This window comes from Rattus norvegicus, chromosome 8 (genome assembly GCF_021556685.1).
Source record: "Rattus norvegicus strain SHRSP/BbbUtx chromosome 8, alternate assembly SHRSP_T2T, whole genome shotgun sequence".
Lineage (NCBI taxonomy): Eukaryota > Metazoa > Chordata > Mammalia > Rodentia > Muridae > Rattus > Rattus norvegicus.
This window is the reverse complement of record NC_141541.1, coordinates 63,661,694-63,679,804: the sequence shown is the minus strand read 5'-3', so window position 1 is coordinate 63,679,804 and position 18,111 is coordinate 63,661,694. Positions and strand designations below refer to the sequence as shown.

At 50.2% G+C, this 18,111-nt stretch overlaps 1 protein-coding gene across 1 annotated transcript; it reads right to left on the bottom strand.

The window, feature by feature from the left end:
• Window positions 1-2,602: 2,602 nt before the first annotated feature.
• Window positions 2,603-7,592, bottom strand: Isl2 (ISL LIM homeobox 2). The gene is given in 6 exon segments (NM_020471.2): window positions 2,603-3,360; window positions 3,661-3,828; window positions 4,394-4,677; window positions 6,117-6,379; window positions 6,487-6,676; window positions 7,466-7,592. Coding segments are annotated over 6 exon segments (1,080 nt in total). The 5' UTR covers window positions 7,524-7,592; the 3' UTR covers window positions 2,603-3,243.
• Between the last annotated feature and the right edge of the window lie 10,519 nt (window positions 7,593-18,111).

Sequence of the window (18,111 nt, the reverse complement as noted above, 5' to 3'; positions counted from 1 at the left end):
CCCCCCCCCCCCCCGGCCTCACAGCTAACTGCTGGGCAGTGTAAAGCCCACCCCTAGGCAAAAGTGGCAGAGTCTGGCATTTGGGGAGGGCAGTCTTAGAACAATGGCTCATTTAAACCTGGTCTCCCCAGCTCTGACTGAGCTTTAACCTACTCCGTATTCAAAACTGAAAGGCTGGTTTCTGTCCGGCACTCACTCATCCAATATTAAAATTCAATGGGAATACTGCCACAAGGACTCTGAATTTCCCAGAATTATGCAGCCTTACAATGTGTACCAAATTGTGTGGCCAAAAATTTGTCTGTTTCTGGGATCCTTTTCCTGCCTCAATTCAACAGAGCTAAGCAAATAATTAGTTACATCTTCTGAGGAAATCGTACTCTGAAGTGAATCATGCTAAATAATTCCATTTTTCTATCCATAGTCCCTTTCCTTGAACTAAGATTTTCCTCCAGATCTGGATGACTCCAGCTCAACATTAGCACAAAATATAAAAGTTGTGATTGTCACCGGTGATTTAATTTACTAGAAGATCTCTGCTTCATTACAGAAGATGTTTAAAGACGGCCTGGGCACCAGTGAAATTGATATTTATTAATGTAACTAACTGTAGATCTGACACCTTGCCAAGGACATTACAAGCCTTCCCTCCTGGGAACTTGAGAGTGCCACACACTCCTCTGGGTGGGTAGTGGGAGAAAAAACTTGTGATCACTCACACCTCTCTCTCTGCACCACAACCACTTTACCTGGGCAATTCCCCCAAAGTAATAAAAGGCACACAAAAGTGTCCAGTGGAAATGGACTGTTGGTTGGCTTAAGCTATAAATGATGAGGGGAAAGATTATGGTAACTAGGTGGGTAGATATTTGTAAAATACTGCACCCTGTCCAAAGTGAAAATTTATCGCTAATACTGAAATTCCTTAAGGGCCCATTCCTTTTTAATAAAAAGTAAAAAAACAGTATTCTGATAGGCAAGTTTCCAAAAGTAAGATTTATTATAGTTTCGTTTCCCCATCCAATAGCCAACCAGATGCAAAACAGAAATCTGTATTTCTGCTTGGAAAGGAATGGTCTAAGTTAAGAGAATGACGCCCAAAGAACAAGCCTTTCGAGGTAAACCTGGCCCTAATTAACTCTGTGTATGTATATAATATAGATATACAGAATATGTGTGTATATATATGTAAATTTGCAGACCATTTCCTAAATCCCCAAGAAGAAGAAAGTTCGATTTTTTTAAAGTGCTTGCATCACGTCACTTTGACTTTCAGGAAGTAAACTATAAATAGGATTCCATTTTCCCACCTGTTATTTTTTTTTAATTGCCAGGAACCGTTCCATCCTTAACTGGGGTTGTGGGTGCATGTGTGTGAAACTGCTGGACAGCCCAAGCAACTGCTTCTAACAGAGAGTTTCTACTCCTCTATCCCAGACTGCACATTTGTTATTAGTCCCTACCTATATGCTAGAAATGGTTAACTGTCCCCTACCCAGTAGGGCACTACACTTTTTCAAAAAAAACAAAACAACTAACAAGCACAAGGCCCTGGGTTCGGTCCCCAGCTCCGAAAAAAAAAACAAAACAAATCAAAACCTGTACTTAGAGGGACAACCTGATGGCCATTTAACTGTGCATACAAGAACGTAGAAATGTCAGATTGTTGCAGGATGGTGGTTTGGCTGGAAGCTGGCAGCTTTCTGAACCAGCTTTAGGGAAGAACTGTCCCAGACTGCCAAAGGGTTAAATATTTGTAGAGGGTAAAACTTGAGCCTGCTGGGATCTTTTTTTTTTTTTTTTTTTTTTTTTTTTTTTTTTTTTTTCCTGCTTGCCCGGGGGCCTGCTGCAGATTCAGTATCTCTTGGTTATTTCCTGCGATCACTAAAGCCAGTTTTCAAGAAAACAAGTCGCAGGGGTTTGAAATGTCACACCAAGTGACCTGGGCACGACATATCCAGGGGCCATCCCCCGCCCCCTCCATTTCGGGCCTGGAAAGAAAATAAACCAAAGACACGCCAGACTGGTTCTGGGTGGACTTATTTTCTCCTGCAGCCGCGATCCTAGCGGGGGCTTGTTGTGGCTCCTTCAGTGTATCGCTTGCAGGTGATGCCAAACGTAGATAAGGAGCCGCCCCGGCCTTCTCCTCTGTCTAGACGGGGGAATTAATAAATGCAGCGAGATTGATCACGTCGCGCATCCACTCTAGGGACAACACGGAGGACGCGCCGCAGAGCCCGGGGCCGCAGGGTGAGCTTCGCTCCCTAAACCAGTCACCCCACAATCCAATCGGGGACCAGTCTCCATGCCTCCTCGCCTCCCGCAAGGAGCGCTCCCGCTTCCGGAAACGCCTCGCAATTCACACTGCACCGGAACCGCCCTGCCCCGCCCCGTCGGCACCCAATAAGTGTGGGGCCCGCCCCATAGACACCCAATCCCCGTCGGGCACGCCCTCGGCGCCCAATCAGGGTCTGGCCCGCCGGTCGGGCGCCGATTGACCCGCAGCACGAGGGCGGGTGGAGCCGGTGAAGCTGAAACGAGGCCCACTCGCGAAGTGGCGTTCGTCTGGCTCCCGTGGCGCCAACAGCACACAGGCGCGGCATGGCATCGGGTTGTTTTTTATTAAGATCAAAATATTCGTCCCACTATTCGCCTCACAATAAATAACAATAACTTACGTTTGTTCGGCAAAGGCTCTCACTGTCCTCCGTCGACTGATAATTTAAAACACTTTTTAAAAGACAGTCTCGTTTCTACTCTGTCCCGCAGTCATGCGCTTTGGGGATTATGTCTGTTTTTGTCCCGTCCTCGCCGCCAAGTCCAGAGCAAAGCCTCGGTCAGCGCAGGCGAATTCGGAGCAGGCGTCCTCGCCGGTAGAGCCCCGTAGGACCCCACCAAGTGGGTTCCCGGGCGAGTGGGGCGCAGAGACAGAGTGGCAGTTCCCCACGCGGCGAGGGAGAGGCAAGGGCGGAGCCAACCCAGAATGTCCCAAATTCTAGTTATGAGGAAAAAAAGAAAAACCGAAAAGTCCTTGAAGCAGGAGTCTCCAGTCTCAGCGAGGCAGGCAAGTGTCCCCGCGCTGCTGGCCGTCCTGTCGCTGTCGCGTGCCTCTGCCCGCTCGCTTTAAATAACAACAATAATTACAAGGGCCGGAGATTTTTCAGAGCTGGAATGGCCTGAGCATGGGTGAGTCTCATGCAGGGAGCATGCGAGGTCCGCGGGCTGGCAGGGAAGGGTCCTGTCTCACGTCTCCACCGGACTAGGTACCATACTGTTGGGGGTGTCCGGGAGCTGCGAAGACAGAGAGGTCACGTCGCTACCAGAGGAGTTGCCTAGGGAGCCTGACTCGGAGAAGGAGACCTGCGAGGGCAGAGACACCAGAAAAGAAAAAGTGAACACACGCTCAAGCTTCTGCTCCTGGGTCACCTGCTCAGAGACCCGGCGTATTCCCTGCAGACAAGCCGTCAGCTGAGTAAACCCTGAAGAGAGGGATGGCAAGTCCCCACCCGCACAGGGGGATTGGGACCCGGTTAGTGTCAGCAGCGAGGTTGCGGGCTCAGCAGGCTTTCTCATTACCAAATCTGTCCCCAAGACCCTTGTCCTATACGAATGAAGTCCCCTCCACACCACTCCCACTGTGCAGTCTGCGCAGGGCCTCACCAGCTGTTGAAAGGCGGGTTGATCCAGGTCGCTCTGGAGTGCGAACTCGCTGAGAGCTTTCCAGGGCGGCTGGTACGTCTGCACCTCGACTGCGCTGCCCTGCACGGCGTTCTCATGGCGGATGGGGCTGCCCGCCACCAGAGGCGTCCCAGTTAGTCCCTGGAGACTCTGAGGGGCAAGCACACAGCACAAGGCGTTAGGTCAGTATTTGCACCACTTTTGAGCATAGAGCCCCAGGCTCTGAAGAGTGATTTGGGAATTAAATTGTTTTGAGGAGGAGACGCACTCCACTGCACACAACGAACCCCCATTACTCAGTGGAGACCCAGGGTCCACAATGCTACTACTCCTTTCACTCCTAGGAGTCAAACACCAGGCCAGGGAAACGGAAGTCCTTTATGCCCTTCCCTAGCCAGATATGCGAAACCAAACCAAACAAACAAACAAAAACTCGGGTCGAGCTTTACCCTCCTCCTTCCCCCAAAGTACAACTCCGTAGTTCCAACCACACCACAGGGTCGTCTCTAAGCCCAGGGCCCCTCAACTCTGGGCTGTCACTGGCACAATCTACCACCCCCAACCACAGCAACTTAAAAGCCAAGGTCAACCTTTCCTCTAAGGTGCGGGTGCCAAGGTACGTGGGGAGTCCACCTCTGCCTCGTTCTCCCCAGAAAGAGGCCTTCAAAAGCCGCGGCGGCTACCACCCGCCGTCCCGCCACCACCAGCACCTCACCGCCTTGTCGCTGTGTTGCTGCTGCTGTAGCTGCTTCATGAGAATGGACTTCTTCTTGTCCTTGCAACGCTTGTTCTGAAACCACACGCGGATGACCCGCGGGCTCAAGCCGGTCATCTCTACCAGCTGCTCCTTCATGAGCGCGTCGGGCCGCGGGTTGGCGGCGTAGCATGTCCGCAGGGTGTGCAGTTGCTTCTCGTTGAGCACAGTCCGCACCCGGGTTGTCTTCTCCGCCTGCTTGTGCACGTGCGTGCGCAGTGAGGACTGTCGTCCGGACCCGGCGTCTGCAGGAGCCGAGAGACAGGAGGTCTGACCGGCCGCCAGCCATTCTCCCCAAGATTTCGTTTCCCTGATATTCCGTTCGTTTGTCTATTGTTCCTCTCCCTCCCCATCCGCTCGCCTAACCCAGAGGATGAATGCTTTTTGTTCTGTCCCTATCTCCCTAGCCCGATTGCCTTGCAGCGATCACCCCGAGTCCTACAGGACTCTGGAGTTCTGTTCTAGACCGCTGTGGTACTAATATACCCTAGGAAAACCCAACTGCCTCCAGCCGGACAAGCAAAGCCCTCTAGAAGAAGGTGGAGTTTTAGAGGAAGAGGTGGAAATCGAAATGCGACTCCGGCGGGGAAAGAAAAGGGACAGGGACCCAGGTTACAGGACAACTCCTAGACCGGGAGACTCTCTGCTCCTAAGGGGTAGGCTAGGCTGGTCTAGCCCTTAGGAACACTCTCAGACTGGGAAGATTCCAACTTGGTGCAACAGAGGCCTTCTGGGCACAGAATGGCTCCTTCCTGGCTGCCTGCCTTGGGGCTTCAGTCTGAGATTCTCTCCATTGCTCCGGGTTTCCTCAGTCCAGTGACTGCTGACTTTCACACCCACCTCGGAACAGCCTCAAGCCTACATTTCAAAACAAAGGGGAGACCCTGGGCGAACTCAGACAGGGTTCATTCAACACCAAGTCCATTCTGTTTTACTTCCAACCAGGTCTACACACCCACTAGATATTAGCTGCATTGTTTACATTAATGTCCCCTCTAGGCATTTCTAGGACTGGATAAACATTTACAAATAGCCCACCCAAACCAATTTCCTCCTTCTACTGTGTGGAAACGGAGTCACAGAGAGGAAGGAGTCCCTGGTGTCACACAGCACAAGAAGGCCTGGTCTAGTTCGCTCTGGCTGGGTAGCAGAGCCCCTGGCTTCTTAGAACTGGGGTCTCTGTGGCACTCTCCACCTGCTTCTTGTCAACACTTATTTCCCAGTCTGAGCAACTCCTGGCCAAGGCACCTACCACCCTAGAAAGGTTTTATTCAATAAACTCCCTTTGTGCTAGCTGGACATCAAAACAAGAGCACAGGCTCCTCTTCTGCACCGCTGGCCTTCTTCCGTAGGCTCTGGATGGGATACCTTTTCTCCCTGACGGTAACCTGTTCATCAAAGAAATTCTAAACACAACCCAGGCAGGCAGCACCTAGAATTCCGGGTCCTCCACTCTCCCGATCCTAGTCTATGTCCTACACCGGGTCCAGGCCACGGAGAACACAACTCCCGAGGCTCGCATGCTCACATACAATTTTTCCCCCCGCACACGCAGACACATAGCAGGGTTCCCAGCGCACGCGGCCTTTCACACCGGCTTCCCGTCGGAAGCTCAACGGTCGGCTACACAGTCGTACATCCCACTGACCCGGGCGCAGCGCTCTGGGCCGGGAGAGCGACTTACCTGGCAGATGCAGGCCGCGGGCGCCGGGGAGCGGGCCAGGGCTGCGCGGGCTGCCGGCCGCAGCGCGCTCCAGCAGGAGGCCGTGGTCGGCTCGGCAGAGCAGCTCGTGCTCCCTCAGCGAGAACTCGTCTCCAGGGAGCAGCTGGCGGCTGCACACGGAGCAGCGGAAGCACTCGATGTGGTACACGCTGTCCCGCGCCCGCATCACCAGGTCACTGCTGCTGAAGCCCACCTGACACTGGGCACACTTGATGCCGAACAGCCTGCGGGCCCGGGCGCGGCGGGAGTCAGCGCGAGGACCCGAGGCCAGGACGCGCAGCCGAGTCCTCCCCAGCCCAAGGGGGCCGAACCCCGGGTCCCGCCGGCTCACCTGACGTAGTCCCGCTTGCAGTACGTTTTCCCGTCTCTCACGAAGCACGTGCACGTCTCATCCAGATACTGGCTGCACTCAGCGCACTTGAGGCAGGCGGCGTGCCACTCGAGGTCGGGCGACACCCGAAGGATAAACTGGTCGTGGATCTGACTCCCGCAGCCCACGCACATGGCCGTCCCGGGCTTCTCTGGCAGGGAAGGGCGCAGGGCCCACGTCAGGCCCGGCTGCCGGACCCGGGCCGGCCTTGGCCGCTGCAGCCCCAACCCAACCCTCCCTCCCTCGCTCTCCCGCTCTTAGAAGTGCGACCACAAGGGAACCAAAAGCTTTGGAATGATCCAGAAAATAGGAAACGAAAACAACACAATCTCCTGACATTTCCGTTATCACCGTCTTTGAACACGGGTGTAGTATCGGTTCAGTTAGAGACAGAAATAACGGGAGGCAGGCAGGCAACAGCACGGTGACACCGAGGAGCCCCGGACGCCTCCGTGTCCACACTGTCGGCTAAGCCCGGATTTCCGCCCGCTCCCGCTCCCGCTCACAGCGACTCCCTCCTATTTCAACACCGACACCGCAGCATTCAGCCCTGTCCCCTCTTAGCTTCTTCGACAGTTCTTAGTTTAAACACCTCAGATCAAGCGACTGAAACCTCTCTAGCTTCGAAAGACAGAAAAGAAACCCATCTCCCTAAGTCAAACCTAATCGCCCTAGTAGAAAAGAGAAAGAATTCACAGCCTGAGGTCATCCCAGCCAACTTGGGAAATAATGTCTAATTACAAAATAAAATAGTAGGATTCCAACGAATAAACAATGTTACAGGCGAAATGCACTGCTTGTTTGTTTGTTTGTTTGTTTTTTATTCTCCCAAGTATTTTGTCAAATAGAAGCCACTTGTAGAATCCGCTAAACATTCTTCTGCATTGGAAATGTTGCATATCAAGCACGCATACACACCCACACACAGAGAAAGACTTACTCTTGGAATGATCCCCCATAGCACCCAGAAAAGGATAATGAAAAATAATATCCACCATGCAGAGAGAGACGTGAGCAAAGCGTACGGCCGGGGGCAGAAGGACCAGGGTCGCGCGCCCAGCCTCCGCTCTTTGCTAACTAACTCCTGCCCCGCGGAGTTGAAGGAGCGATTCCGCACCGGCCCGCACGCAGCATGACGTCAGCACGCACTCGCCCGGGGCCCGAGCTGGAGGCGGGACCTGTAGCGTCACCCAGCTCTCCCACCGCCCGTGGAGCTAGCTAGAGAGATGCTGGGGACCCGGAGGGTGGGCTGGGGTAGAGTCGGAGGCGAAGGGAGATTGGCTGGGAGGAAGTGGGAAAGCTCTGATTGGCTCGGAGTGAACAATGGAGCGCAGCCCCCTCCCCCGAAACCTTCCAGGATCCTCTCTGCAGCCCCGGGTCCCGCAATCCCTTGGAAGCCGCATCTCCACCCAGCGGGCTCTGCTGCAGCGCTGCGCTTCCTTCGGGCTTGTAGGGCGGTTGCCCGAGTCGCTTCCCAGCAGAGCAATAGACTCCTGGGGATAGATGGGAGTCCTCTCTCCCTTAAAAGTGTTTTTCTTTTATAATTTTTAAATTAAAAATTCCTCCTGGGGACGACAGACCTGAGGGAGAAAAGAGGATCCCGTGTGTCACACCATCACTGGTCCAGCCGGCCACCTTTCTCCCTTTGTGGGCCTGAGCCTTTGTTCGGCGGGGTCCAAGTTAGGGAGAACTGGTAGGAAATGACCACCTTGGGTTTGGATAAACTCTGTGCGGACTTTCCCACCCGCGCCGTCTGTAGAAAACTCGATGTTGCAGGTGGGTAAGCCAAAAGGAATCCAGAGATTCCCCGGCCACAGTCCCCCCACCCCTGGCCTAGGCACTTCTCCCTTCTGTTTTTCCGCTCTTTTGGTTCACTTAATGCTGACTCCCACCCTCTCTTTCCTCCTCTCAGCTGCACAGATCCTGAGAACACTGCCGAGATGTGTTACTCTTCCAGAGTAAAAAGATTTTTACGAACTCTCTGACTTTAGATTACACAAACCAATTACAACACAAATAATCAGAAACAAATGTGGGGCGCGGGGTAGTTTACCGTCTTCCCGGTGGTTTTTTAATCCTTGAAAAATCTGCAACTTCTAAAACTCGGGGATTTTTTAATCAAAAACAAAAATCGCTATGAGTTTTGTTTCAAGGGATTGAAAGACAAATCGATGAGGTACAAACAGCGTTTATCCAACGGTGGTCTGTTAGTCCCTCACTCCCATTCTGAAAGGACACCAAGAACTTGATGCCTCTCTAGGAGGGGTGCGGCTGGGCTTCTGGGATAAGGCGTCTCTAGCAAATCCAATGTCCGGCCTTGGATCCCGCAGGCCTCTTTGCCTGAGAGCTAATTCGGGCGCGGCGGTCCAGCTGCTCAGAGCCAAGTCTGTTGGGCTGTGAAATCGTTGCAGTCCTGAGCATTAGCACAGGCGCTGCAGAAAGTCGGGGTTCGAAAGGTCCTGGGTGCTCAAAAATCGCTGCTCGGAGATGCTTCAGCGCTGGAAACAGTCTGGCACCTCACTCCACAGCCGGGTTCCTGTGGCTTTTGACCCCGCCTCCACCTCTGGGCTAGTGCTCTCTGGACCCAGAGTTTTGTCACAGCCTACACCCCCTTGTCAACAGGCTGACCCCTCCCCATCTTTCCAACACGCAGCTCTGGCTCTGGGGCCAGATTAAGTTTGGATGAATGTGTGTGCTAGTAAACCACGGACCATGGACCATGAAAAGTAAGGGCCCCTGCATCTGTGCTGGCCTCTGTGACTTCGGGTGTTTCATTTCTTCTCCTTCCCTCACTTTTCCTTGTCTGTAAAATGGCTGTACTTAGAACAGCTCTCTCTGCTTTGTAAAAATTAAACTAATCACAGGAAAAACCTTAGAATCATACCCGGCTCCTAGTTCGTGCTCAGTGTGTGGTATCTATAGTAACCATAGTGGTTCACTTCTGGAAAGGTATCCTGGAAAGGTATCAGTGTGGGCCTTGCTAGAAGTGAGGTCTAAGCACATCTCTGCCTGTTGGGCAACGATTTGTTTGAATGTGCTTGCTCTGCATGCCTGCCCTAGGTGTGGACTTAGCTTATTGTTAAAGTCAGTGAGTGGGCTCAGCTCTGTGCCCGCTCCAGGCACTCCGGGATACTTGTCACCTCACCCTCCACCCCAAGGCTATTTTGGCCTGGCTCCCATTACCCCTAAGATCCCACAAACCTCCCAGGTTCTGGCTATCTCTGCAGGAGTCCTAGGCTCAACCTTTAACCCTCTCCTGCCTAGAGAAAGTCCCCGCTCCTAACCAGAAACCGAGTCTCTCGAGACTATGCTGAGAGGGGGGGAGGGGCACTCACCTCCTCCATTTCTCTGCTGCTGGAAAACCATTTTCCAGGTCCCTGAGCGTGGGTCTCCGGAGTCCTGGTTGCCCCAGGAGTCCAGTGCTGGAGTGCTGGCATGAGTGATACATGCGGTGTCTTTAGTTTGGTCCAGCCCTGCCTTTCCCTTTGAGAGAAACCTGGGTTATCTGCTCTCTACACTTCGGGCTGTGGCACCCAAGAGACTCCCTTTCCTTTTTTCTTGCGCTTGGGAGTAGTGGCCACGGTTTGAGAGCCCTAGCACCAGCTGTGACAGTGGAAGACTTAAGGACTGCAGAGAAAGCTCCCGGTGCCCCCCCCCCCCAAGACCCTTGAGAAGGTCAGGTGGCCACTCACTCTGTAATGACAACAGCCCCCTCCTGAGGACAAGCCTTGCCTGAGGGAAACAGCAGCAATCTCAGCCTGTGGCCAGGCTTGAGAGTCACCATAAAGGCAGGCAATGGAAAACAAACCGGCTTTTATTTGTTTTTGTGGGGTTTGTTTGTTTTTGTTTTGTTGTGGGGGGAGTTGTTTTTATTTTGTTGTGGGGTTTTTGTTTTTGTTTTGTTGTGGGGTTTTTGTTTTGTTGTGGGGTTTTTGTTTTGTTGTGGGGTTTTTGTTTTTGTTTTGTTGTGTGTGGGAGGAGTTGTTTTGTTAGCTTGTTTTTTGCTTAGTCAATCTTTCCATCCTTTCTACCTTCCTCCTAAAACCAGGAAGCAGGACACACTTTTGGGGACTGTCTCCCAGGCCCTTGTCTGACAGAGAGCTCCTCACACTCCCCATGACTGACTGGGCAGAAGCAGCACATGCATGCACAGATCCCCGCTCAGAGACCCATTTAGCGTGTGCCAGCCTGCGCATGCACGGTCATGCAGTCACACATCCAGCTTCCTCTCCACTTCACCGCCTCTGTTCTTTACCCCTTCACTCACAGATGTAAAAGGGAATGCCGGGGCCACGGTAACACCATCACCATGGCCAGTGTACGAGATTCTCTCTCAGGTCTGTGTGCTTTAACATATCTCACAGAAATTCTAGGAATAGATGCTGGGGTACAGTTATCCTACATCACGGCTGAGGGACAGTGGTGTGGAAAGGTAAGTAACTCGTACCAGGTCACTGACAGAGAGGCTTTCTGTGCCCAGTGTCTGCTTGTAGGTTCATTGGTGTATATTACCTGCCAATCAACTACAGAGGTGGATCCATGGGTGTGATCTCCACCCAACAGAGCGGGAGTTGCTGGTAGTGGAAGGAGTCATCCTCTAGGTATCCGTGAGCTATGTGGGGGAGACACTTTAAATCCACACCACAGTAATATCAGAAAGTTCATTAGGCTGTGTGTCGATGACACAGCTGGTCCTACAAGCTGGGATAGCAGACCCAGGCCAAGGCCTTCCTGTTGGCGGGAGTGCCTGCTGTGGCTGTCATTCTGCCCTTGTCCACTCTGGGACCACAGGGCACCACCTCTCAGGTGTCCACAGCAGACCTTTCCTCTTGCTGCTGCCCTAACCCCTCCAAATCCACATTCGCAGGCCTTTTTCTCCAAAGATGGTTGGAAATGTCAGAATCTGAGACTTCACAACACTACAGGCGTTTAGAAGGGGAGGGCACCATGCCTCTGTGAAGCAAGGCCTGGGAAAAAGAAGAAATTTGACAAGTCAGGATGAGGCATCCGGCTGCCTGACACTGATAACCAAATCTTCTGCTATGCCTACCTCCCCTACCTCTGTGAGCAGAGAGGTGCCTACTGGCTGCCCTTCTCTCCTCCCTAACATTCCCCCAGCACTCGCTGTAGAAAGGGCCCTGGGCTAAGTCTCAGGTAAGACTCCATTTAAAGCCAGACACCTACAAACACGATCAGCCACATAGTTCGCAGAGCCCACTGAAATGAAATTGCCAAGTTTCCCGCTCAGACATTACTAAGAATGTAAGGACCCTGGTGACAGAGCAGTAAGCCCTCCTAACTGCTCAGGCTGTGGTGCCACCAAGCCAGCTCTGCCTTGCAGCATCGGGGTGGGTCCTACTGTCATCTTTAAGCAGCTCAAAAAAAAAAAATCAATAAACTTCATAAGCCAATACAATTAGTAAGAGATAAGACTGAGACTCAAGTCCACTTCAGGCCATGAGATGAGTCATGAACTTGTGGCCTGTCCAGATGGAAACGTTTCTGTGTTGTTTGTTACTTTGTTTAGAGTGGACAGACATGGGATAAAATCCTTCTGTATTTAAATAAACAAGAAAACTCACAGTCTTTGGGACAGTCACTATGAGAGGATTGGGGTGAGACATGGATCCCAGAATTAACCACAGTGTCACTATAGAGGATGGAGACAAATGAGCACTTTTGTCACACACACACACACACACACACACACACACACACACACACGGTGGGGAAGAGAGGGAGAGAGGGGAAGAAGGATAGGGAGGGGGAGGGGGAGGAGAAAGAGAGAGAGAATAGAGAACAACTGTTTTCCTTTAAATCACACCCTCAAAGGCATCTGGAGAGATACAAAAAGAACTGGAGGCCAGGCTTCCTGCTAGATTCTGGGAAAGCACCAGGCCACAGAAAGGGACTATGACTTCTGCTTTAGGAGAAGGCTGCAGTTCCCCATCTTTCCAGAAGGGGGCAACAGGCTAGCTCCGTGTGGCCTGGGAGTGGTCCCAGCAATTTTACCCCAGGCACCAGACTGGCTTGGGGCTAGGTACTTGTCTCCTGAGTTATTTAGTTTTGTTTTCTGCCGACAAGGTCTTATATACCCATAGAGTCCAGCCTCAAACTCACTAACGTGTATAAGCCACACAAAGCTTCCGATCTTCCCAGGCAGTCATGTGTCACCAGACCCAATTTGGATGTCCACTGAACGGCATCGCCATACTCAAATTGGAGGAAACATAAACATAGACGTTAACAACACACTTTAAAGATATATCTACACAGAAGGATAAGAAAACAATCCTATTGATTATACTTTATGTGTGTGTGTGTGAGTGTGAGTCACGTGAGAAGAGGACGGCAGGTGCTCTGGACCTGGGATTGGGGTGGTTGTGAGCGGCCGCATGTGGGTGCGAGGAAGCAAGCTTGAGTTCTCTATAAGAGCAGCAAGCATTCTTAACAGTTGACCTATCTCTCCACCTCAACGAAATATTGTACTAAGGTTTGACATCTCCAGGATGGGTTTAAACTTTTCAGGCGGGAGAGCCTGTTAGGGGTTTGTACTTGTTTATGACAGACGGATAGAGAACGAGCTCACAGGACGTTCCCTTCATTAAGCAACTGCCCTTCTAATGGCGTCTAGGAATATCTTTTGTTCTTTCCATACAGTTACAAGAAACTAAATAAGTGATTCCCCCCACCCCACCCCCAATGAGAACCAGAGATTCTTGTCCTATTTTGCCTACTCATCACTTTGCATCACAACAGGAAATACTACAATGGCACCCGATACTGGGTTCTTGCCAAGACCCATGGAGTGGAGTTCTCAGATGAACCTTGGGAGATCCTGTTATTACAAAACGCCCCTGGAGGTTTGCGTTCCCAAATTAAGTAATACAAGAGTTAGCAGAATCTGTGTTGTCACCTCTCCTCTGAGGTGACTGTCCAAGCTCTAATCACAGACAGATTGTGATTAGTGATTAGTGAGGCTGGGGTGGGCATTAGCCCACTGCAGGAGGGACTCCAGTCGGGCGCTCATCTACTGGAAATGCGTGATTGGTTTGGAGGCAGCGGACTGTGCTCTGCATCGCTGCGCTGAGTTCTGTTTTGACCGACTTGAATTATGGACAATGTGTGTTATTTATAGCTGCTGTAGACATGCCTTTATAGTTGAGAACAAAATCATAATGCACCCAGTTGCCGCTCAGTCTGCTGCTCTCCCACCTCTCTGCTTGCAGAGGACAGAGATTTATCACCACTGGCCTCATCATCACATACCTAGAGCATCAGGCAAGCGTCAAGCTAGCGCAGTAAGCCTATGGCCAGGAGGCTGGCTGATGCTGGAAGGATGGCCCTGACTCTCACGGGATTTCACCTGAGGTAGGGAGATGAAACCAGATAATGGGATGGCTACAGGGCAAGGCCGGCTGGCTTTGCCTGAGCTGGATTGAGTTTGCTTATAGGAGAGAAAGCTGCTAGGCCAGGTGAGTGAGAGGGGAGGAAGGCTCACCTGGAGGCGTGGCTCCCTTCCCAGCAGCTTCTTCACAGGGGACAGCTGGGACTCCATACATCACATACATCTAGGCCTCATTTGGGGGGGGGGGTAGAAAAAAACCAGCTATAGCAGGAAGAGGAAATGATTTGGCTCAAAGAGGAGCAAAGCTAAGGTAGACCTAAGAGTTGGGTGGCCTGGGTCTCAACCTCATCAGCGGTAGGTTTTGGTGGCTTTACACTATGAACTTTTATTATTTGTGATTTCAAAATTAATGTCAAAACAGTAGATGCCTCCTTGTCTATAACCAGTGGGGAAAGATGCCTTGTCTTCAGAACCCGGAAAACCTCTTTTCTGTTTCACCAGCCCAAACTGGAGTAGATTTGCCCATTTCCAAAGCAAGGAGTAGTGAATTCCCTCATTGGCTTAGACTCAGCCTAGGTACAAACATGACTCAATGGACCTTAATAAAGGGTTAAGAATGTGCGCTATAGTAAACAAAACTGTTTGCACTTAGTCTATAGTTTACAAGTAAAATTTATTTCTTTAGTGACGAAGAGGCAGTGTTACAGTTTGTAACTTTTGTCTGTAGTGTTAGGGACTGAAACCCAAAGTCTCCTCCATACTAAGCAAGCTCTCCATCCCTGAGCTCTGGCCTTAGCACAAAACATTGTTTTTTTGTCAGACACTGGCAACTTATGGTTGCACAAGTGAGTAAAACTAAGTATCTCTCCTATAATCTAGCAACAAACAAGAATAAACCTACTTAAGAGTTCGTATATTCTAAAAGAAAATTCTAAAAGCCTTTTCATTAATTCAACAAGGAATGTGTTAGGTCCATATGAAGAAAGCTGTCTTAGCACGTGGGTCACAGGAAAGAAAGCAAATATCTAAGAGCCAGGTTCTGGTATGAGTTATGGGAGAACATTTCTCCCCTAATTAATCAGACGATGTATAAATCTATAAAAACAAACCAACATAGCACAAATATAATTAAACTGCTAGTGGAGTTTGATAAAATAATTCTGAAGACAAATGAAGGTGAAAAGGCTCCAGAAAGAAGCAAGTTTATAATTTCTTTATCATGTTTAAAGAGAAACATGACTTTTATTTTTACTAGACACTCAAATCTGTGGTGACGTCCTAATAGTGGGAACAGTTGGCAGATGAAAATAGGCAGAGTGGATAGCCAGGAAAAGCCAAATTACCAGTGTGGATGGAGGAACGCTCAAGGCACCCCACTCCATGAAGAACAACAGGTAGTCAACAAGGACCCCCACCTTATCCAATCCCAAGTCATCTCTATAGCCAGGCACCAGAGAAGCACTAAGTGGGTACAGCAGTTTGTGGTGTGTGTGTGTGTGTGTGTGTGTGTGTGTGTGTGTGTGTGTGTGCACATATGGAAGAAATAACTAAAGAAGAGGTCATGAGTCAAGAGGGAGGATCTAGGAGTTGGAGGACAGCAAGAAGCATGGGATGGGGATGATGTAATTACTCCACTCCCATATGAAATTCTCAAAAGGTAAATAATGCATTTAAAAGGAAAAGTTGGACTTTGACTTGCAGTTATTAAATGGAAAGGAAATTGTTAGCATTCTGTCTAAGCTCCACCCCCACAGTTACATGGAGATGATCCAACACTCACTAGCCTAAACGTTGGAAAACTGGTAAGCCTCCTCCCCACACTGGTCAGAGTAAAAGTCCCTGGTTAGATCCCGGGTTTCTCGGAACCATTGTTTTGATAGAATGTAGCCTCATGTCCAGAGAGACCACACCAGGCCAATAAGGTCCCACGTGGAAGAGATTTATTGAGGACAACAGAGACAAGAGGGGGAAGAGAGGGAGGAGAGTGAAAAAAAGAAGAGAAGGGTCTGCCTTTTATTTAAACTGCTCCCAGGTAAGGTGGGAGCTGAACCAAATGTATGCTGGGAATATATGGCCATTGCCATGGCAACAGATGCCCAGGTCCCTGTCGCCTGCAGGTGACACTGCTGGAGGCAAAAGAAGTTCCTGATACCAACATACCTTCCTTTTTCTTATCATAAAGAGAAGAAGAAAGAAAAGGGGAGGGGAAGCTGGTGGTCAAAGGGGAATAGGGGCGTCTTGTCTCTTAGATTGCTTCCTGCTGTCTTAGGGTGTTGTCCATTTCAGGGTACAGCTGACTTTCACCATCAGGGTCCACTTGGTAAACGCTCACATCAGGCTCCTCCAGGGACAGTTCCTGTAGCAGGAGCTAATTAATAGTTTGGTTAGATATTTTCTGTGTCTGTCATTGAAGGAATGCAGAGACAAGATTAATGAGTCGGGGAGCGAATAGCAACGCCAGAAAGATGACTAGGAGAGGTGTTATGAAAGGGAGTATCCACTTCCATACAGGCTTTTTGGAAATCCAGGAGTTGGAGGCCTCACACTCCTTGAAATTCTGCATGTCTGATTGTAGCTCCTGGATTTTATTTCTCACTATCCCGGATTGGTTGACACAGAAACACATTCTTCAGTTGGTTCTGAAACACCACAGCTGCCAAAGAACCTGTTTCTAGATAGTAAGCATGGTTTCAGACATTTTTTGAAAACCGGTGTCAAGCTTGGAAGTGAATTTATCATATTGGGTCATGGAAGTCGTTATCCCTGCCATCCCAATGCCAGTGCCTATGGCTATTCCCACAGAGACCAAGAGTGGCACAACCTGCCCTGCCCTCTTATGTCAGGCAGCTATCATATCTACAGCTGGGATCGGCAGGGGCTCGGTTCCCTGCATTACTCCTAGTTCAGGAAAAGGAGCACCAACGTGCGAACTCCTGACCAGCTGGCAGGTAGGCGATGATTTACCTGAGCGCCACAGAGGACGGATGTGTTTTGGACTGCAGGGCCTTGCAGCAGAGATGAGGTGTCAAGGGTTGTGGTTCTATTGCAGTCTAGGGAGCCTACCGTTCCTACAGAACGTGTCCTGGATGTCTTAAAACAGTTTGCCATGCCAAAAAGAGGGCTAGAAAAAAAGTATGGAGTCATGGTGACATCAGAGTCAGGGCAGCTGACAAAAGGTAAGGTACGGTTACTTGGCAGTATCATCAGAGAGGCTGTAAGTGGCAGTTTCGAGCTAGTCCCAGGGGGTACACATAGCCAGCAATCTTTAAAGTGACCAAGTCAGGTGACATTAAGGAGTTGGTTTGCAGAGGTCAAGGCCAGAGCAAAAGGCGAAATGACAAGTTAGTGCCATTTATGAGGGGGAATGTCAAGGAGGTAAGGACCTCAGAGGAGTGTTTGATTACTTCCCCTACTTTTCTGATATCTAGAGGTTGGGCAGTTGAGACATATTTTCACTGGTTGCAGAGAGTACTTACTGGGAACCTGACTTGATTTTTACAGTAGCGCTAACCAACAACTCCTGTCTCCCACCTGAGATTCCATGAGTCTTGTATGTAGTAAAACAATGTCTTGTGTTGTAGATAGAAGAAGTGACTGGTTTGTGATCCTAGTGTATGTATCTGACAAGACCAACATGGGCAGCCCCCATATTTGTCTGGCCATCTTTTACAATCATCTTTTTTTCTGGTCAAAGAGAAAGCAGGTAAAGAGATCATAATACTTAGATGGGATAACTGATACAGGATGACAGCAATGTGGATCAGTTCCTGGCATCCGGTCATAGAGCAGTTTCCTGACTCTATTTGGAAAGACTGTTATTTGTGGGGGTTACAAGAGGAGCACAGAGAGGATTTGGAGTGAAGATAGGTAAACACTTGGGCATAGGGAACCTCTTTCCATTTACCAGACCACTGGTAGTATGTCTGAAGATCCCATAAGATTATCAGATCTAGTGAGCCATAAAGTGGCCATTTGGAGCCATTGTCTAGTGGGTACTGAATCCAGACCTTAGTGCGGAGGTGAATTAGCTTTGATGTCCTCAGGCTGGGTGTTGACTTCAGAGATGTGAGATTTCCCAGAAGACTTTCCAGGGGGAGCCTGGAGGTATGTTCAAAGACCATGACCCATGGGGGTGTTGTTGAATTACTCGTACCGTGTCCTGAGAATAATTTCAACACCAAAATTTCTGCCAGGGTAGATGTCTAAGTCGTCACTTAGACTCTCTAGAGGCCGTGTAC